Below are 21,070 nucleotides of genomic sequence, written 5' to 3'. Positions count from 1 at the left end.
CTCCCTCTCTCTCTCTCCTTCTCCCTCTCTCTCTCTCTCTCTCTCTCTCTCTCTCTCCCCCCTCCCTCCCTCTCTCCTACTCGTTCCTTCCTTGGCTCCCACTCACCCTGACGTCACCCATCCCCACAGTCCTCTCAGCTTAGCTACCCCCGCCCCCACCCAGTGGCAGCCGCATCTCAGCCGGGATGGGGGGAGGGGGGGGTCGTCTCCGGATTTGCCTCCCCTCCCCGACGGGGCGCCACGTGGGGCGCAGGGGGCACTGTGCCAACCTCCAGCCGCCCCGCAATGCGAAAAGGAGGGGCGGGGGCTGAGGAGGGGCGTGGCAAGGCAAGGGGCGGGGCGGGCGCGCGGACTGATGGACAAGGCCGGCGCTCGCGGACTGAGGACAGGGACACTGCGGCCCGTCCATAGGTCTGCAGATCCCTTGACCAGTCGGCCTGTGACTCCCCTCCCCCTCCGCCTTCACTAGAGCCGGCCCCCGGCGGGAGACTGATTGATAGTGAGGGTGGCTTCAGCCAATCGCCGGCGGCGCGGGGGGCCGGGCCCGCTCCGGCTCGGCCGAGAAGAGCTGTCCGCTGGCTGGTGGTGCTGAAAAGGGCGCCCCAGAGGCGTGGTGACAGAGGCCAGGAGAAAAAAAATCAAAGTTGAAGCTGCCTGGCCGCTGGCCGGGGTCGTGAATGTAAGAGAAGGGGTTTCCCCTCCCCAGATCCCGGCCTGTCGCCCCTGCGACTTCTCATAAACGTGTAAACTTGCCATTCTCCTGGAAGAGGGGAGCCCATTGCACATGAGCTGTAAAACAGAAAGGGAAGTCCTGTGGGGGGTGGGGGTCCTGGATGTGGGTAGGGGGCATACTGGGGAGCCGAGCAAGCGTGAACCCAGCTGTGCCGCCCCTCGGCACCCTGGGAAGAGGAGATTCAGATTCCAGATGTGCTGGAAAGGCTGGGGGAAGAGGTTGTAATTACAGCTAGGACCAGAGTTTCCTTTGCCTCCCCTAGGGGCCGCGGGAGTGAGGATTACGGTCTGGCTCATGTGGTCCCTCCTTCCTCCATCTGCACTTCCTCCTTCTCCCTCCCCCCTCCCCGTCGCCCCCAAATAAATCCCGGCCCCTCCCTTCGCCCGTCCCCAGGATCTGACGTGGGTTCGACACCTTTCTCAGCTTCTCCCTCCCGCAGCTCCTGTGCCCGAGCTTCGGCTCTCCAGGTTCCGCAACCCCCTCCCCTCCCCGCCAAGCCCCGCTAGAGCACAGTAGGGACCCTCCTGATCCTCGACCCCACCCCAGACCCCCTGAAGCTGTCTTGCCTCTCCCCACTCCCCCAGCTTGGGATCCAGCCAGCTGGGGGGACCCAGGCGCCCAAGCGAGAGGGTAACCCAAGCGACCCGGCCCCTTCGGCCTTCTTGGTCCCACCCCCTGCAGCCGGAGCCGCGCCCCCTCTCCCACAGACCCGAGAGCAGAAGACAGAGGAGATTGGGCAAGGAGGGGTGGGATCCAGGCGACCTCCAGCCCAATTCTGCCCCTCCATCCCAAGGGGCAGAGAAATTGTCTTTCTTGCTCCATGCTAGCAGGGAAAAAAATAAATAAGTAAAGGGAAAGATAAAAGGAGACGGAGGAAAGGTGACAGATTATTTAGGAGAGACGCAGAGGAGAGAAATCGGTGTGAGTCGCCATGGGGACTCCCAGGGTCCAGCACCCGCCGCCTCCCCAGCTGCTGTTCCTAATTCTGCTGAGCTGTCCCTGGATTCAGGGTAAGGACATGGGAGCGTGGAGGTAGGCCCGGGGAAGGTCCTCAGCTGGGTCTTCTGCCATCCTTTCTCTGAACATCCTGGGCTTTCTGAGCTTCTGGGGGAGGGGAGGGGTACAGCTGATGGGGAAGGGGCAAGCCAGGGCTTTCTCGCTGGTGCCTGGAGCCCTAACCCCCAATACTGAAGAGGTGGGGGAATGAATGAGGGGAGCTTTTACCAGAGCCAGGGGGGGTGTTAAATACAGGAAGAAGGGCTGGGGAAGTTGGGGGGATGTCTGCGGAGGCGGCATGAAGCATGCAGGGTACCTGGGTGGGACACGGAGGTGGTGGGAGAAACGCCAGGCACTGCACACACAAACGCTCTTGGACGAATGGACAAAGACAGATGAACAGAGGCAGTGCTCAGAGACCAGAGACCAAATATTCAGTCCTCTAATCTGACCCCTCGCCAGACTCCAGGGAAGCTGGCAGAGACTGCAGAGAGGGAGAGAGAGAGAGAGAGAGAGAGAGAGAGAGAGAGAGAACACCACACTGCAGAGACAGAAACCCAGAAAGAAAGCTGGGCACTGCGGAAGCAAGGGCTGGGAGGTACTGCCAGACCCTCTGCAGAGCTCCAGGGTTGGGGAAGAGCACCAGTGAGGGGAAAATGAAGGTAGCACTGTGGCCATGCTGCTGGCGCTGTCCAGGGTTCACTGAAGGCCCACTCAGCCTGGGGGGTGGGGGGAGAGGGGAAGGTGCAGGAGTGTGTGAGGCAGCTGGGAGCCCCTCCTCCAATCTTGGCTCTCAGCCCAGTCTGGGACCCTCTGAGCTCCTGCAGGCCCTGCTGACTGGGGAGAGGGGAAGAGCTCTGGAAAAGATCTTTCTAGAGAAGGAAAGAGTGTGGGGCAGTGGAAGGGCTCACACAACTTCATCTCCTAGGTCTGCCCCTGAAGGAAGAAGAGGTACTGCCAGAGCTCGGAAGTGAGGCCCCCACAGTAGCCTCCGAGGCTTTGGCTGAGCTGCTCCATGGGGCCCTGCTGAGGAGGGGTCCAGAGATGGGCTACCTGCCGGGTGAGGCCCCCAGAGTGGCACGAGTGGCATACAGAGAGGGAGGGAATAAACTCAGGGAGATGGGAACCCAAGCCAGTGACGTTCAGAGAGTGATGGTTAGAGCGTGTCAAAACTGGGCATAGACAGAGACCCAGGGAAATCGAGACAGAATGATCAAGAGACAGAGCCAGACAGAAAAACAGGCCATCATAGAGAAACACAGATGGAAACTCAGAGAACCAGATTCGGAGGAACAAGGGGGAGAGAGACACAGAAAGAGAGAGAAATGCAGAGAGTAGCAGATTTAGACTCATAAAGTCAGAGAGCCACGGGAATACTAAACAGAGAAGAGTTCCAGAGAGAGCGAAAGAGAGAGAGAGGAGAGAGAAAGGGGCACACAGGAAGGGGAGCCGGATCTGAAGGGGGAGGCATGGAGAGGCTCAAGGAGACTGTCAGAGTGGAAGGACCTAGGCAGAGAGGTGGCGAGGGATGGGGGGTCAGGCTGTGGACGCCTTGGGAGGAGGCTCAAAGTTCGGGTGGGGAAGGGAGACGTGGGGGGGGGCCTGCACCTTGTGGGGGAGGTCTTTGGGGTTCAGTGGGGGAGCCCCCAGTTTCCCTCAGCCCTGCTCCCTACCCATGGCCCCCCAATTTGCTCCTTCTGTGCCCTGACTTCCGTTGCACTGTCCCAGGATCTGATCCAGACCCCACACTAGCCACCCCTCCAGCCGGCCAGACTCTTGCAGCGCCCTCCCTGCCACGGGCCACTGAGCCAGGGACAGGGCCTCTGACAACAGCCGTAACCCCTAAAGGGGGCAGGGGGGCAGGCCCCACCGCACCAGAGCTGCTGACCCCGCCCCCAGGAACTACGGCCCCGCCCCTTCCTGGCCCCGCCTCCCCAGGCCCACCCCTCGGGCCTGAGGGAGGAGAGGAGGAGACCACGACCACCATCATCACCACGACAACTGTTACCACCACAGTGACCAGCCCAGGTGAGGCGAGCGAAAGGGGATGGGGACAGTGTGCAGGAGTACGAATGTGGGAGAGGAGCGGGTGTGCAGGGGGAGAGGCTGCTGGGAACGTGTGGAAGAAGGGGTCTGGGCTTCCGCTCAATAATAATAAAGGCTGGCATTCATATGCCCTTGCTATGTACCAGCACCTCTCTATGTGTTTTATCTCCATTACGGTTGGGGAAGGGAGTTGTGGGCACGGGGGAGGGGGAGGGGGGAGAGGGAGCACCGGATAAAGGTGGTGAGAGGGGTGCTGGGGCCAAGACAGGTGAGGACCCCCAGAGTTGCTTGGCTGGGGGGGGCGAGAACACAGGGATTCTCCCAACTCCAGCCACTTGTATCTCTTCAGTTCTGTGTAATAACAACATCTCTGAGGGCGAAGGGCATGTGGAGTCTCCAGATTTGGGGAGTGCAGCCAGCCGCACCTTGGGGCTCCTGGACTGCACATACAGCATCCATGTCTACCCTGGCTATGGCATTGAGATCCAGGTAACTGGACTTTGAAGCCCCCAAGTCCTTTCCTCTAGGCCCAGGGGTGTGCACAAGTTTGGCCTGGGAACCAGAGAACCTGTTTCCTAACTGAAATGGGCTGTTTTCCGAGGATCTCAAAGACTTTCCTAGAGTTCTATAATTTGACCGATGTCACAGTGATATTTGGCTGCCACACGCAAGGGAGGGGAAGGCAAGGGGTGGGGGACTTAGGGGTCACCCACCCTCACTGACTTGTCCCGGGGGGTCTGGGTCTGGCTTCTTTAGGTGCAGACGCTGAACCTGTCTCGGGAGGAGGAACTCCTGGTGCTGGCTGGTGGGGGGTCCCCAGGCCTGGCCCCCCGACTCCTGGCCAACTCCTCCATGCTGGGAGAAGGACAGGTCCTTAGGAGTCCAACCAACCGACTGCTCCTGCACTTCCAGAGTCCACGGGTCCCAAGGGGCGGTGGCTTCAGGATCCACTATCAGGGTGAGGAGTCTGGGGTGCTGGTGGAAGGGGAGGGGCCACACTGGGCACAAGGGACATCACCAGGAGCCTTTCCTCCTGGCTAGGACCCTGGGGGCAGAACCCATAGAGGAGATCTACATACACTTATTTCACACACTCACAGACCTGTGTCTGGGTGTGCACACATCCAGGTGGCAGTTCACCCATTCACTCGACAAATGTTTATTGAGCACCCGTTTCATACCGGCCCTGTGTTATCCCTGGAGGGAGAAATGAACAAGCTAGATGTAAATCATCAAGGAACTCAGAATCTAGGTAAAGAGATGGGCAAGTAATCAGGATGATTATAATTCAGTGAGATTCGGACCTATATCCCTATGATGAAGGAAACACAGGCAGAGGGAACAAATTTCAAAGGGACCTAAATTTCTCCTAAGGGATACAGGGACACCTTCTTGGAGGAGGTAACTAAGCTGGGAACTAAAAGATGAGCTACTAGGGGAAGGTGGGAGGGGGAGAAAGAGGCAAGTGTCCTGACGGATGAAAAGGCATGGCCTCCTTGAGGAGTTGAAGTGATTCAGCATGGAAGACAGAATTGTCTTAGCTGTGTGACCTGGGGCGAATTACTTAACCTTTCTGTGCCTCACTTCTCACCTGAAAAGTGGGGATCATAATACTTAGCTCATGGCATTATTAGGAAGATCAAATTAACTAATACATGTCAGGTGCTTAAAATAGTGTCTCGTACACAGTGAGAGCTCAGCAATGTCAGTTGTTGCTACAGAAAAACCCAGAAAGTGGTGGGCGGGAAGCAGGCTCTAAGAGACCAGACTGGGAGGTAGGTTGGATTCAGATCATGAGGGGCCTTATCAGCTTCAGTAAGGAGTACAGATGACTTTATCCTGCAAGGGGCACAGAGACGGGTTGAGAGGTTTTAAGCAAGACAGTGACAGCCTCAGATTTGTGGCCTAGAAAGATCCTGCTGGGTTTGGGGGGCGTAAGAGGCACAACTGCATTCATGAGCAACCACCCACGGACAGCCTACAGACAGGTGGACATTGGTGCTCACCCGTGTGTACGGGAACCTTCCCACAGTGCAAGGGTATGTTCTAGCATACACGTGTGTATGAGGCAACAGTCCCAGCCCACTGTCCCATTCCAGACCCTGCTGCCATCTCCAAAGTCCCTGTGTTCCTTGGAAAACAGAGAGGGAACTATGTTTGGGGCCAATGTCCCCATTTACATCACCTCATGGCCTTGCCTGCCTCTTGTGTGCTCTGCTGCCCCCCGTTTCCCTTGTGGGCTTTATCCAGCTCACACAGCGCCCGTACCCCTTCCTCACACCCTTTCGAGTTTCTCCTGAGGCCTCTGCCCAGCCCCAGGGGCTCATGTGTGCAAGGTGGAGAGACCTATTCGCAGAGAACCCAGTGAGGTGGGGGCCATGTAACTGGTGGTCGGATCAGCAGGAAGCAAGGGCATGGCCCAGGGCCCGGGCCCAGGGCAGGACTTCCGATTTTACAAAATGGCTCCCTGCTGGCTCTCTTAAGCAGCCACTTCCCTAGGGCATTGAAAATAGGACTCTTTAGACTAAGTAGAACATTTGGGGAAGCAGGGCTATTGCATAAATTGGCCTTCATTACCTGCCTCGGTCTTCCCTGCTTTGCAGCTTCTCAGGGCACCTTTGGGACCGAGGCCCTGTTTAAGCGCTCCCCAGTCTGCACTAGCTGGGGCCTCTGGTCCAAAGTGGCCTCATTAGCTTCTCTGAAAGGCCAAAGGCTCCATCACTGCTCGCCCCAAGCCCAGCGAGCGTTCCCATTTACAAAACCCCTGCGCCAACTGTGGTTTCCTTTGCATCTCCCAGCACCCCGAGAGTGACCCCCAGCTCTGAGAGGATGAAAGGTCAGATGGATGCTAAACCACCTGTAAGTTCATTGCAGAGTCAGCAGTCAGTCCCCAGCCCTGACTCTGAGGCATTCATTAATTGAGATGGAGTGGCAAGTGATTAAGCTTTCCTGAGTACTTTCTATGTGTCAGGTGCTTTGCGTGTTTCTTTCCTTTAACCTGAAGGCCAGTTGTCAATGATAGTGGTTATTACTGCCATTTACAGGTGACAGGCCCTAGAGGTGACATCACCTGCTCAAGGTCATACAGCTAATAAGTCTTGGAGCTGGACCCAGAACTCAGGTCTGCCCGGTTCCAAATCCAGTGCTCTTGTGTATTGTTCCAAAAACCCTCTTTGCCGCCACATCAGTGGACCAGTTAGGCTAGGCTTTGGGGAGACAAAATAAATAAGGCGTGGTTCTGTCTCATCATGGCAATAGACAGCAATGTGATGATAAGATTATGCAGGTGCATGTGAGGAGGCAAGAAAGAAACAAACTCAATTGGAAAGGGGAGGGGTGAGGAAGACTTCCCGGAAGAGGTGGTTCTTAAGTTACTCCTTGAGAAATGAAAAAGGGCGAGAAGAGGGCCTTGCAGGTGGGGGAAATGGTGTGAAAAGATACGGAAGTCACAAAATTACATTGTGTAGGATATACAGATTGCGGGTGCTAAGACCTGACACTGGGAGTGTTGCCCTGGACACAGCTATGGAAGGCACTTGAATGTCAACCCAAAGCATTTGGACTTGATTCTGCTAACTGTGGAGAGTCATCAAGAGGCTAATATGTACTTAAACCACTGTATTCTAGAAGGTTTTTGTGTTTATCTTCATAGACTGTGAACTCCCGAAGGGCAAAGCCTGGGGGCCTTTGTTGCCTCTCTGTGCCCAGCACCCAGCCAAGGAAATGCTTATTGAATTTTGAAGTAGGGAGAGACCAGGTCTCTGACAGAATCACTTAGGGCTGGAGAGTTAGCAAAAACAAAGGCCCAGGCAAACTGGTACCTTCCAAGCATGGTTACCCAGAGCCTACCCCTGCTACAGAGACCCAGCTTTGGTGCACCTCCGCCTGGCAGCCCTTCTTGATGAACTGTGACTGGTCTGAAACAGACACACGGAACTGTGTCAGGACCAAATTTAGAGTCCATTGTTTACTACCAAGTCTCTTCCTTTCTTTTTCTTCCTTCCTTCCTTCCTTCCTTCCTTCTTTCCTTCTTTCCTCCTTCCTCCCTTCCTTCCTTTCCTTCCTATTTTCTTTCATTCTTTCATTCTTTCTTTCTCTTATTTAATTAGTCTCTACACCCAACATGGGGCTCAAACTAATGACCCTGAGATCAAGAGTCGCATGCTCGTCTGACTAAGCCAGCCAGGCATCCCCAAAGTCACTTTCTATTTATTTCTCTCATAGGATTCCACAAGGTTTTCAGGAGGCTTTCAAAAAAGAACACAGCAAAATTAAATAAAATAAGAAGAAAATTGGTGCCAGGAAGTGCGTATTAAAGATGAAAAAATAGACGTGGATGGACAGGCCCTTGTTGCTAGGGACAAGCCTCGATCTGGTTCCGAGCGTCTTAGCAGCCAGCACAAAAAGAGATTGGATAGTTCTCACTGCAAGAGAGGAGGAGAGAAACAAAGGAAAGCAAAGCTTTCCCTAGCACTTCACTTTCACTGGAGGATTCATTTAGGAGGCACTGAGTATGAAGGTCTTTAAAAATTTTTTTTTTCAACGTTTATTTATTTTTTGGACAGAGAGAGACAGAGCATGAAGGGGGGAGGGGCAGAGAGAGAGGGAGACACAGAATCGGAAACAGGCTCCAGGCTCTGAGCCATCAGCCCAGAGCCCGACGCGGGGCTCGAACTCACGGACCGCGAGATCGTGACCTGGCTGAAGTCGGACGCTTAACCGACTGTGCCACCCAGGCGCCCCTGAAGGTCTTTAATGACAAGATGGTCAAAGTTCCTAAAGGAGTTTCATGTGGCTCCTCTGGATGAAAGCTGAGGGAATCCTACCACCACGCGCCTCCGTGGAAGAGAGTCTGTATGTGTGTAGAAGGGAGAAAGCATAGGGGCGCCTGGGTGGCTCACTTGGTTAAGCCTCTGACTTTGGCTCAGGTCATGATCTCACGGTTCGTGGGTTTGAGCCCCGTGTCAGCACAGAGCCTGACGCCTGCTTCAGATTCTGTGTCCCCTTCTCTCTCTGCCCCTCCCCCACTCATGCTCTCTCTGTCTCAAAAATAAATAAAACATTAAAAAAATGCTTTTAAAGGAGGGAGAAAACATGGTGAGGCACTTAGTAACCAATTTCTACATCTGGAAAACGTATCACAGTCTTACTCTGGCTACCTCAAAAGTGCTGAATAAACTCACCTTAGCAGCTGAACAGGCTCTGGAAATACTATTTGTTATTATTAGAGCTGGATGGGTTCAGAGTGGTCAACTGATTTGCCCGAGGTCACACACCAAATATGTACCACAGTCAGAATGTCTTTGAATCTCAGATACTTCATCTGTAAAATGGAAGCCAAAGTGGGTAGATTACAAAGATTAGGGGAGATAAGAGATATTGAAGTTATCTCTTCATTAGACCAAGTAGCCATGTGAAAACTCCAGTAAGGAGCCAGTCTGTGCCTCCAGGGGGATGTGGAAAGGGGGAAGGAAGTGCTGGGTGATTGGTGAGAGTGGCCTGGACAAAAGAGTCCTTCTCCCTGCTCTGCCTTATCCAGCCTATCTCCTGAGCTGTGGCTTCCCTCCCCGGCCGACCCATGGGGATGTGAGCGTGACAGACCTGCACCCTGGGGGTACTGCCACCTTCCACTGTGATTCGGGCTACCAGCTGCAGGGTGAGGAGACCCTTATCTGCCTCAATGGCACCCGGCCAGCCTGGAGTGGTGAACCCCCCAGCTGTATGGGTGAGTCTCCTGCATGCTAAGTGGGGCCTGTCCTGGGAGCCCCATTGGGAGGGTACTATCTTGGGCATCTCCATCTTTGGGGAACATCCATCTTGAAGTGGTTTCTGCCTAGAAGAGTCCCTATCCTGGTGTCTCCACCTGGAGCTCCTTACACTGAATGTCCCTATCCTCTGAGAATCTCCATTCTTGGGGGTCTCTATCTGGGGATGTCCTGCCTAGAGGGTTTCCATTTGGGGAGTCACCATTCTGGCTGCCTCTTCTCTTAGGGACTCCTCATCCTCAAGGAAACCATTCTTGAGGTCCATATCTAGAGGGTCTCTATCCTGGAGAGTCTTCATCCTGGTGATCCCGTCTGGAAGATTTTCCATTTGAGGGCTTCAATTTGGGGGATCCCCCATAACTCCAGATGCCAGGGTATCCACATCTGGAGAGTGTTCATATTAGCAGGATTTCCATCCTAGGAGGTGTCCATTCTGGGGTTTCCTATTTTAGGGCTGGTTCCCTACCTGAGTGGTGGCCTGGAAATGTCCTGTCCTCTGCCGTGAGCCTGTAGGGCACCCTGAGGCCAGGTCCCAACCAAAGGTGTGGATGTAACAGCTCTGAAGACAGGAGGACAGGTCACCTTAACATATCCCCCCCCCCCCCACAGCATCCTGTGGTGGCACCATCCACAATGCTACACTGGGCCGCATCGTGTCCCCTGAGCCTGGGGGAGCGGCAGGGCCCAACCTCACCTGCCGTTGGGTCATTGAAGCAGCTGAGGGACGCCGGCTTCACCTGCACTTCGAGAGGGTCTCACTGGATGAGGACAATGACCGGTGAGGATCTGCGCCTTGAGTCAGAGGTCCCCACCTCTGGGAAACAGGGAGGCTGCAAGGGGTGGTCAGACAGGTCTGGGGTGGATCCCAGTTAAAATTTGTGTCAAATACAGATTGGTCCTTCCCCTTCTTAGGCAGTATAGCTGTGTCAACTTAGATGAATCACTGAACTTCTCTGTGCCTCAGTTTCCTCTCCTGTAGAGTGGCAATAATAGGACCTCCTTTTGAAGGTTTCTGCGAGGATACATGTTAAGACACATGCAATACTTAGAAGGGTGCCTGGCCCACAGCGAGCACTGTAAATGTGCTTGGCATCCTCATCATCATTGGTACCCCCTCTATCTAACTGCTATCGCAGCTCTGCCACGAGTTGCTGTGTGATGTTGGGCAGGTTATTTACTCTTTCTGGGCCTCCGTGTCCTCATCTCTAAAGTAAGGAGTAATAAAGAGTACCGACTCAAGGGCTCTTGTGAAAATTAAATGAGACAAAATGTGTAAAGGCTTAGAGTACTTGGCATGTAGCCGACCTTTGAAAACAATAGCTTGAAAATGAGTGAGGAGAGCCTGGCAAGAGGTGGGGCAGCTTCTGAGGGGAAACTGAGCTCCTGACGACCCTTCTGTCCATCCCAGGCTAATGGTGCGCTCAGGGGGCAGTCCCCTCTCCCCAGTCATCTATGACTCAGACATGGATGATGTCCCAGAGCGGGGTCTCATCAGTGATGCCCAGTCCCTGTATGTGGAGCTGCTCTCAGAGACACCTGCCAATCCCCTGCTGCTAAGCCTCCGATTTGAAGGTAACCGCCCTCCTCTCGGGGCCCCAACTCCTGCACTCTCCCCTCTTCCTGATGGCCAGGTACAGTCACAAGCACATACACTGTCCCTGTTCATCTCTGTGTTTGGATCCCTGGAACCTAACTTGCTTTCCCACCCCAAAACTCTAAAAATCCCCTCTGTATGGACCCCTTCTAATTCCTGAAGTGGCTTTTTCTCTTGAAGTTTCATATATGGCTGGCTCTAGATACACAGCCAAGAGTCCATTACCTTAATCTCTCAGTTCTTTGCTCTGCGTTGGCTTCGTTGTCAGGCTCTCATATGTGGTGGACCTAGCAGTTCTGACTGATAAACCACCAACTTAGTAAGTCAACCAGAAAGAGAAAGTATAGCACTTTCTCAGCAGAAATGCCAAGAAGGGCTCTCATTTCCCTGGCTTAGGTCATGTGCCTACGCCCGAGCCTCATTAAAGCTAGGGTCAGGTGGTGTTAGGATTGGCAGATCCACATCACATAACCATCCAGAGTTGGCCCCAACCAGACCTCATTGACCGGGGAGGCATGTATCCCAAAATGAAAAAAGGAGTGCTGTAAACAGAAGAAGGGGGACCGGATGCTGGACAGGTAGAAACAAGGAGGTCAGCCGACCATGGGAGAAGAGGTGTTTGAACACCTTTACAGGATAGAGAGAATTTTGAGAGTCTTATACTCTACCTACTGGCCAGGCTCTGGGATAGAGATAATTTTAAAAGTGGGAGATTAGGGGCACCTGGGTGGCTCAGTCGGTTAAGGGTCTGACTTGGTTTCCACTCTGGTCATGATCTCATGGTTCGTGAGTTGGAGTATTGAGTGGGGTTCTGTGCTGACAGTGTGGAACCTGCTTGGGATTCTCTCTCTCCCTTACTCTGCCTCTCCCCCACTCATTCTCTCTCAAAATAAATAAATAAACTTAAAAAAATAAATAAATAAATAAAAGAGGGAGATTAAGGATGAGCATCTCAGGTGAAAGAAACAGTGTGAGCAATAGTAAAGAGTCATAGAAAGGCCTGGTATGTTTGGGAAACAGGAAATTTCAGTGTGACTGGAGCAGAGGATTTGTGCTAACAGTAGCAGGAGAGAGATAAAGAAAATGAAATGCTCAGAGATGGGAGGGGCTGGTCTCTGGTATGAATCAAGGGAGAAATAGAATTGGCACTGGGCCCTGATGGGTGCATAGGATTTGGACATGACAGTTAACCTCATCGGGTTAAATAACAGTAAACTACAACAGTGGATCTAAAAAATAATTTGCATTTTGTCTTTGAAAATGTGAAAAGAGTTCCAGGTTTAAGGCCTGCCTCCCTAGTTGTGGGTCATTGCTGCTCCATGAGCTTCAGATTCCTCTTCACGTATAGTTGTGCAGCTAAGATATGATCACGTGGGCCAAAACTAAAATGCTCTCCAAATGTTTATTTTTGCTGACTTAGTCCAAAATCAAAATTGAGTAGCTTCTGCATTCACTGCACTTTTGGATTCTAGCCACAGCATGGATGATCAGGGGTAATCAGAATCTGTTATTTTTGAGGGGAGAACACACTTACATGAGCCAGTTCTCCAAAGGCACCCTTTCCTCTCCCTCCTCTGCAGTTTCTAAAACCAAGTGTCTCTAGCTGGGAATCAAGCCATGTGAGTCTGAGACCTGATTCTGCCACTGCCCTAGTGTATGACACTGGGCAAGTGACTTTTTGTCCTTGGACCTCAGCTTCCTCATCTGTAGAATGGGAGCTGGGATTTGACTAGCCTAGCAGTTTTCCTCCAGAGGCCAGGAAAGTAACAGAAATGTGTAAATGAGAAGTGTTAGGGTTTGGAGGAGACTGGAGAGTGAAAGTTAAGCCCTAAGCATTCCATTGTAAACAGACCACGGAATGGCCAAACAACACTTGAATTCAGCCTAAGTCCCCCCAGTCTGAGACCCCTGAGACCTATCTTAATGCTTAATTTCTGTGACTGACTCCTCTCTAGCCTTTGAAGAAGATCGCTGTTTCGCCCCCTTCCTGGCACATGGCAATGTCACCACCACGGACCCTGAGTACCGCCCAGGGGCACTGGCCACCTTCTCGTGCCTCCCAGGATATGCCCTAGAGCCCCCGGGCCCCCCCAATGCCATCGAATGTGTGGATCCCACAGAGCCCCACTGGAACGACACAGAGCCAGCCTGCAAGGGTGAGCCCTCGACATCGCCAGGAGGTCCTTCAGTCTACAGACTCCCCCGGGCTGGGAATCTTAGGAAGGCCATTCAGGGAGGAGACTTGCCTCTCCAAACCTAATAAACCCAGGCCTTGGGCAAATCCCTGTCCCTTTCAGAAATAGTTTTCTTAACTAAATAACTGGTGTGTTTGTTACAAAACTTAGGGGTCACAACCCAAATGTCTTGAAGAGCTAGAAATAGAACTAAGTTATGGGTTGGGGGGGGGGGTAATGCATAGGCTGGAGCATGGGCAGGGCTAATTGAGAGCAGGGCTGGGGATTGGGTACAACAGGACTGGGTACATCGAGAAACAGGTGTCTTAATAGATAACAGGAAACCTGTGAGGTGGCCTAGTGCATGCAGTTGGGAGCGGTGAGGTCTGTGGTGAACTGGAGACCGCCCTCCCACCTGGGTTCTGAATATGATGACCCCCCCCCCCCTTCCACCCTAGCCATGTGTGGAGGGGAGCTGTCAGAGGCAGCTGGTGTGGTCCTCTCTCCTGACTGGCCCCAGAGCTATAGCCCCGGCCAGGACTGCGTGTGGGGCCTACATGTCCAAGAAGAGAAGCGCATCTTGCTCCAAGTGGAGATGTACGTTTGGGTGCTGCAGGGGTGCGGCGGGCGTGGGTCGGTGAAGTGTGGTATGACAACAGCCTAGCCTGCATTCTGAGCCTGGCCGGCTTGCACGTCTACACGAGATTTGGTGAATATACGATCTAATGAAAGAGGCAACTAAGGGTTCAGGATGGGGGAGTGCGTTGTCGGGTAGACCTAGGTACAAATTATTAGCCAGGCGATTTTGGACAAGGAAATGGGCTACTGCAGTCTTCTGCGGCTGGGGGGGGGGGGGGGGTAATAGTGAACAGGGGGCTCTGGCCTGGAGTCTCCCACTCTTTGGCTGTTTCTGAGGCCGCCCCTGGAGTAACTTCCAGGGACCCAGGCCCAAGCTATTGTATCACCACCAGCACCAGAGGTGGGTGTGGGTGTGAGGAGAATCCAGTGAGCTGATTTGGTGTGAGGTGGTCACGTGACGAACCAGAAGCGGGCCTGCAGATACTCAGGTGGGGCCTGGAGTTGGGCTGGTCTGTGATTGGCCAGGGCGGGGCTTGTGCGAGACTGTGGCTCACCGCGTGATGGAGGAGGGACCAGAGAGTGCGAGGTCGCAAGGAGTTGGACTGGAAATGGGGAAGCAGGAACTGGGAAGAGCCACAGAACAGGTGGAACCTGGAGTGGTTAGCACAGAGAAGCCCAAAATTGGTCAAAAGGCGGGGCCGGGCCTGGGATGGAAGAATGTGGGCAGGGCTGGAGAGTAGGTAGGGTTACTAATGAACTGAGTTAGGGATTGGGCAGAACCGGATAGGAGGGGCCGATCATAACCCAGCCCCCTTATCTGGTCCCACTCCCCGCAGCCTGAATGTGCGCGAAGGGGACATGCTGACACTATTCGACGGGGACGGTCCCAGCGCCCGAGTCCTGGCCCAGCTGCGGGGACCCCAACCGCGCCGCCGCCTCCTCTCCTCTGGGCCCGACCTCACGCTGCAGTTCCAGGCACCGCCAGGGCCCCCAAACCCGGGCCTGGGGCAGGGTTTCGTGTTGCACTTCAAAGGTATCGAGGTCTAAGCTCCTGAAATGGGCAGGGGTCCGGCAGGCCAGAGATCGCGGGAGGAGCTCGAGGTCCCTGAGGCTGGAAGGGCTCCCCGAGTCATTCGCAGGGTAGCATCCAAACTCTCTGTCTTTCCCCTGCAGAGGTCCCGAGGAACGACACGTGCCCCGAGCTGCCACCCCCGGAGTGGGGCTGGAGGACGGCCTCCCACGGGGACCTGATCCGGGGCACCGTGCTTACTTACCAGTGCGAGCCTGGCTACGAGCTCCTCGGCTCCGACATTCTCACCTGCCAGTGGGACCTGTCCTGGAGCGCAGCGCCGCCCGCCTGCCAAAAGAGTGAGCTCGGGCCCCGCCCACATCTCTCGTGGCCCCGCCCCTCCCCATCTGGGTTTCGCGGCTCAGCTTGGGCGCCGCCAGACCCGTCTGCGTCCCGCTTCGGTCCCTTTGTGTCCCCGCCCCTATCCCGGCCGCGTTTCATCCCTTCGGTCTGGATTCTGCCCAGATCTTGCTCAGGCCCCGTCCCCCTTTCCCTTTGGGGTCCATTCCTCCGATCCTCGGTGTCCCCAAACTGTCCCCTCTGGACCCACTCTCATCTCCGGGCGGCATCCCTCAAGTGCGCTGTTCTGGGCTCTGACCCCGCGTGCCCTGGGTCCAGCCTCACCTTTTCGCGGCCCCGCCCCACAGCCTACTGGCCCCGCCTCTGCTGAGGCCGAGTTCCACCCCTCCCGGCCTTCCCGGTCAGTTCTCGGCTCCCGCTCGCTCTTTTCGTTCTAGACCCTGCTCCGGTCTCTCAGTCCCTAACCTTTGACCTTACGGGGAGTCACTGTACTAGGGCCGAGGCTGGTCAGAGAATTCGGTTTATTTTAATGCAGTCTTTGAAGCCCCATGCGGGGTTAGGGTTATGCAGAGGGTCTGGGGTCCCTCCCGACCCTGGCGGAGCTCACAGTCCAGAAGGGGGACAGACGCTTAAATAACTCAGAATATTGCACAGTGGTAACTGCGGGATGATTTGGGGCAAAGTGCTTAACATCTCTGAGCCTTGGCTGCCTCATCGGTGAAATAGGAAAAGGGGCTGTGAAGAGCAAATCAAGTTCACACAGCGCGCCTGTCAGCAGTAAGTAGTAGCTGCTATAAATATGAAGAAGGGAAGGGAAGGGAAGGGGGGTCGTTGTTCCAGTGATGGGACAGGAGATTTCGCAGAGGAGGTGACATTTAAAGGAGCTGGGAGTGTTTATCTCTTAGAATAGCAGAAAGGGTGGTTGCTGTCATTTTCTTCAAATTTGGGGAAGCCGGCCACGAGGACATGGGATGGGAGGTCTTCTACCTGGTCCTTGGGGGCAACGGTGGGCCCGATGAGGTTAAGTTCAGGAAGGCAGATTTGGGCTGCGCACAAGGAAAACGTTCTGGATGACGCAGCTCCCCATCTCTGGAAGGATTCACAGGATGTCCAGTGTGAAACCCAGACAGGACAGGACAGGGACAGAGACAGGAAGGGACGGAGGCAGAACCCAGAGGGGATAGGGGACAGGGGATAGGGCCTGGCCAAGGCAGCACATTGAGCCTGAAGCTGAGCTGAGACTCAAGTCTCCGAATCTCAGCCCAGTGTTAATGGGCCTGTGACCTGGCTGAGTGGCCATGGACCAGTTATTTGACCACCTTGAGCCCTGGGAGACACGTTGGCCTTTCGGGACCATCAGGGTATAGGATACCGTGGATGTAAAACATTTAACAGGGTGCTTTGTGCAGGTCTAAGTACAAGAAATGGCTATGATTGTTACTTCCTACAAGTAAGTAAGCACCTGCAGGGCGGGCTGTAGGAGCGCACAAGGGGCTGGGAAGGACAGTGATGAGCTGAGCAGGAGGGCTCTAAAGAGGACAGCTGCTGCGCCGCCTGGGTGGCTCAGTCAGTTAAGCATCAGGTCAGGATCTCACAGTTCGTGAGTTCGAGCCCCACACTGGGTTCTCTGCCGTCAGCACAGAGCCTGCTTTAGATCCTCTGTTCATCTCTCTCTCTGCCTGCTCCTCCCCGGCTCATGCTCCCCCTCTCTCCCCCCTTCCCCTGCCCCCCTGTCTCTCTCCCTCTCTCTCTCAAAAATAAAATTAAAGAGAGCAGCTGCTGTCCTGCCCAAGATCCACCATGCAGGGCTGGCAGTGCTGGAGTGTAGCTGGTCTGCTCTGGCACAGGGGCCGCCATATTTCAAATTTCACCCTAGGGTGAGGGCCTGGGTTGCCTCCACCACTCTTTTCTGGAAGAAGCCTGAAACCTAACATGCATGGGGGTTTAGGGCTTTCCAACTTCTGATCTCTTCATTCAGAGGAAATGGGGGGGGGGGCTTGCCTAGAGGGAAGACGGCCCACGGCTCAGCCCTAAGCTTTCTGGGAGATCCTTTAAGGGCCGAGTTCCCCCTGACCTTGCCCTCCTGCCAACAGTCATGACTTGTGCCGACCCTGGTGAGATCACCAATGGGCACCGTACCACCTCGGACGCTGGCTTCCCTGTTGGCTCCCACGTTCAGTACCGCTGTCTGCCCGGGTACAGCCTGGAGGGGGCGGCCGTACTCACCTGCTACAGCCGGGACACAGGCACACCCAAGTGGAGCGACCGGGTCCCCAAGTGTGCCTGTGAGTCTGGGGACACCCTGGGAAGGGTGGCTGGGTGGCCTGCTCAGCAGCGAGCCGGCCTGTGACTGACATGTGCCCTGCAGTGAAGTATGAGCCGTGCCTGAACCCAGGGGTGCCAGAGAATGGCTATCAGACGTTGTATAAACATCACTACCAGGCGGGCGAGTCTCTGCGCTTCTTCTGCTATGAGGGCTTTGAGCTCATCGGCGAAGTCACCATCACCTGTGTGCCCGGCCACCCCTCCCAGTGGACCAGCCAGCCCCCACTCTGCAAAGGTGCCTGGGCAGACAGGGCCGGAGGGGGCGCAGCAGTGTCTGGGGAGTGACAGGGCTGGGAAAGTCAGGAAGCGAATTTGAGACCAGCGGTTAACCCTGCCAAGCTCCCCCTTCACCTACGGAGGGCTCTGATCCTCACGGGTATTACAGAATTGTCCTGAAGGATGATGGAGCAGAGGGGGCTTTGGCTTGGAAGTCCCGTGCCCTCTGGAGCAGTCTCCACTTCCCTACTTTTGACAAATTCCACAGACCTGATTCATTTAGACTGCCCAAGAAGGCTGAACTTTTAGGGGTCTGGAGAAGGAGGAAGAAGGCCCTGCCCTGACTACTCCTGCCACGCCCCCGCCAAGGGAAGGATAAAGTTTAGGGTGAGCAGAGGGCAGAGAGACCCAGGCTGTCCAGCCCAGCCCCCCTGGGCTCCCGGCCTCTACCCAGCCTCCTCCCCTCCCTGGCTCAGACCCCGTCCCCTCCCCCTCCTCTCCCTGCAGTGGCCTATGAGGAGCTCCTGGACAACCGAAAACTGGAAGGTCAGTGAGGGCACAGGTGGAGAACCAGGCCTGGCCGAGTCGGGGGGGCAAGGCAGAGGCCGGGGGCAGGAGGCCAGGCCCCGGAGGGGTGAGGCCCAGGGTTCGAGGCCCAGGGCAGGAGGCTGGGAGAGCCCAGGGCTGGGCCCAGCCCCAGCTCACTGGCCTCTCCTCTCCCCAGTGACCCAGACCACAGATCCGTCGCGTCAGCTGGAGGGTGGGAACCTGGCTTTGGCTATCCTGCTGCCCCTAGGTTTGGTCATTGTCCTCGGCAGCGGCGTCTACATATACTACACCAAGTAAGTACCCTACTCGGGAAGCTTCGAGCCAGGGCAGACGTCCTGCCTGCCTGGCACAGACGCCTGGGTGAGGGGGGGTTGGGGGCTCACCTCTCGATAAGCCCCTCTATCTCCTCCCTTTCCCAGGCTACAGGGAAAATCCCTCTTCGGCTTCTCGGGCTCCCATTCCTACAGCCCCATCACTGTGGAGTCAGACTTCAGCAATCCACTGTATGAAGCCGGGGTGAGCCCTTCCCCTGCCCCCGGAGCGCCACACCTCTCAGCTCCCCCAGGACTCCATAACCTTCTCTCAAAGTCTCTGTAATACCTGTCTGGGGAATTTCAACCTCAGCTGCCTACCAAGGCCACGCCAATGAACAAAGCAAGTCAGGTGTGAACAATAGAGGGTGGTGAGGACTGTGGCTAAATGGAGACCTTGCACCCCATCGGGTCCGTAGTGGAGACTCGGGCGCAGTTGCCAGATCTTCCAGTTGTTCGAGACAATCCAGAAACTCTGATTTTGTATGTGATTTTAAGATACTATAAGATAAACCGAACATCCCCTGACTGTTCCCACCCCCTGGCTCCCAAACGTCGCGATCGATGTTATTTGTAAAAAGCCCACGGTCTCTCCCCTTCCTTGTGGGTGCCTCCTCTCACTTTGTTCCCTCCTCCATCCCCCTCCCACTCCAGCAACTGATCCCACCTCTCTGTCTCCAGGATACACGGGAGTATGAAGTTTCCATCTGAACCCCAAGACTAAGGCCGCAGGACCCAGGACACCCCTCCCCTCCCCCTCTGGGCAGGGAGGAGTACAGGACCTTGCCTCTGGCTCCCCTTCTCCCTGATGTGTAAATAGTCTCCTGGACCCACGAGGGGGCTTTGATGGCCCTTGGGGACCCTACAGTAAATAAACCAGCATCCTGCCGCCCAAGCCTCCTCTTCTCAGTTGCCAAACAAGGGGCCTGCCCCTCCCCTCTGGCCCTACTGGCTTTTGGACCCTGGGAGGGGAACTCGGCCCCCCGCAACTCCTGGGACCCCTCCAGCCCAGGGCAAACCCCACCCCCACCCCCTGCCAAAGGACTGCCTGAGAGCTCTGCATTCCCTTGGCCGTGAAGCCTCTTCCCAGACGCTCTGGCCCCAGGCCTAACCCCTGGGCTCTGGAGAGTCACAGGAAGAGAGAAGTAGGGGGGAAACAGGGACAAGGCCCCTACCCACTTCATGCCGTCTCCCAGCCCACAATCTCCCCGCCTTTGCTTATGGATTTTTGTTTTTGAGCAATAAACAGAAAACCACCATTTGTAACTGGGCTGGTGGGGCGTGGGAAGGTGGGTCACAGAGTGCTGGACACAGTGACGGTGGCCCATCTGGAGAGAGGCCTGGGGAAAGGGGAACAATTTGGAAAAAAGATGGCGTTCCAAGACTGGGCACAGGGCAATGTCAAGGGGGGTTGGCTAGGGGTCAAAAAGCCTGGCTTTCGTCTCACCCTCAGTGGAAGCTGAGCCCCCTCTGGGCCTCAGCTGTCTCTCCGCCAGGGCTTGGTGCTTCTAGGCTCGTACAGAAGCACCTAGTCAGGAGATGGCGGACAGTAGGCAGGAGGCAAACAGCTTTCCATTTGTTTCATAACCAGTGTACCTAAAATGCAAGCTCCTTTTGAGAACTTTTGTATCCATCCAAGTATACCATTCTTTTGTCCCCTAATCTGCTGCTACACGTCTACTAAGGAAGGGTCAGATTTGTAGCATTTCACAAAGAATGAGCTTGTTTTTTACCCTGTGGGCTTCCTTTTCCGGCATATCCACTTTTGAACATTATAAGGAATTTGTAGCCCATTTGTCTAAAGAGTCTCCGAATTAATTGCATTTCACTTAATTCAGATTTTTATATTTAAATATAATTAAACACTCTTAGGACACTCGAAAGGACACTGAAATACTCAAAAGGAGGTTGAATTTAGGAGAACATGATGCAAGCTGATCTTACTAATAATAACAGTCTGCATTTCTGGGCGTTTATTCTGTGCCAGGCATTGTGCTAAGCACTTTCTATGCATTCTGTTTTTAACCCCTACGAGGACCCTGTGAGACAGGGACAATTATTCCCATTTTTCTCACAAGAAAACTGAGGCTCAGAGATGTGAATGGACTTCCTCATGAGGCTCCAATAAGTGACCGGACCAGATTTATTTTTTTTTAAGTTTCTATTTATTTTTTATTTATTTATTTATGTTTTTATGTTTTTATGTAGAGATACAGAGACAGCACGAGTGGGAGAGGGGCAGAGAGAGAGAGAGAGAGAGAGAGAGAGAGAGAGAATCTCAAGCAGACTCCACGCTGGCAGTGCAGAGCCTGACATAGGGCTCGATCTCATGAAACCGTGAGACCATGACCTGAGCTGAAACCAACAGTCCGATGCTTAACCAACTGAGCCACCCAGGTGCACCCCAACCCCC

At 54.7% G+C, this 21,070-nt stretch overlaps 1 protein-coding gene across 3 annotated transcripts; it reads left to right on the top strand.

Moving 5' to 3' along the window:
- Nucleotides 1-934: 934 nt before the first annotated feature.
- On the top strand, nucleotides 935-19,916 carry SEZ6L2 (seizure related 6 homolog like 2). Of its 3 annotated transcripts, none has more exons than XM_045047946.1 (18): nucleotides 935-1,743; nucleotides 2,658-2,789; nucleotides 3,458-3,757; nucleotides 4,125-4,264; nucleotides 4,532-4,733; nucleotides 9,315-9,500; nucleotides 10,150-10,318; nucleotides 10,949-11,112; nucleotides 13,090-13,290; nucleotides 13,767-13,905; nucleotides 14,724-14,920; nucleotides 15,061-15,255; nucleotides 17,350-17,541; nucleotides 17,625-17,816; nucleotides 18,305-18,343; nucleotides 18,522-18,639; nucleotides 18,741-18,862; nucleotides 19,339-19,916. In XM_045047946.1, exons 1-17 carry the CDS (start codon nucleotides 1,665-1,667, stop codon nucleotides 18,853-18,855), a joined length of 2,760 nt encoding a protein of 919 aa, XP_044903881.1. In that variant the 5' UTR covers nucleotides 935-1,664; the 3' UTR covers nucleotides 18,856-18,862; nucleotides 19,339-19,916. The 3 variants fall into 3 exon arrangements, with proteins under 3 accessions (XP_044903881.1, XP_044903880.1, XP_044903882.1); XM_045047945.1 differs by having other exon boundaries at nucleotides 940-1,743; nucleotides 18,766-18,862; XM_045047947.1 differs by lacking the exon at nucleotides 18,305-18,343 and having other exon boundaries at nucleotides 940-1,743; nucleotides 18,766-18,862.
- The last annotated feature ends 1,154 nt before the right edge of the window (nucleotides 19,917-21,070 follow it).

This window comes from Felis catus, chromosome E3 (genome assembly GCF_018350175.1).
Source record: "Felis catus isolate Fca126 chromosome E3, F.catus_Fca126_mat1.0, whole genome shotgun sequence".
In the NCBI taxonomy this organism is placed as follows: Eukaryota; Metazoa; Chordata; class Mammalia; order Carnivora; family Felidae; genus Felis; species Felis catus.
The sequence above is the reverse complement of the archived record's forward strand: the minus strand, read 5'-3'. Positions and strand labels throughout refer to the sequence as shown.

Bases quoted from the DNA above. Each gene is read 5' to 3' on its own strand.
- SEZ6L2 (XM_045047945.1), top strand. From the start codon at position 1,665: ATGGGGACTCCCAGGGTCCAGCACCCGCCGCCTCCCCAGCTGCTGTTC. The intron at 9,501-10,149 runs GTGAGTCTCCTG...CCCCCCCCACAG, and splicing joins TGAACCCCCCAGCTGTATGG to CATCCTGTGGTGGCACCATC. The intron at 10,319-10,948 runs GTGAGGATCTGC...TGTCCATCCCAG, and splicing joins CTGGATGAGGACAATGACCG to GCTAATGGTGCGCTCAGGGG.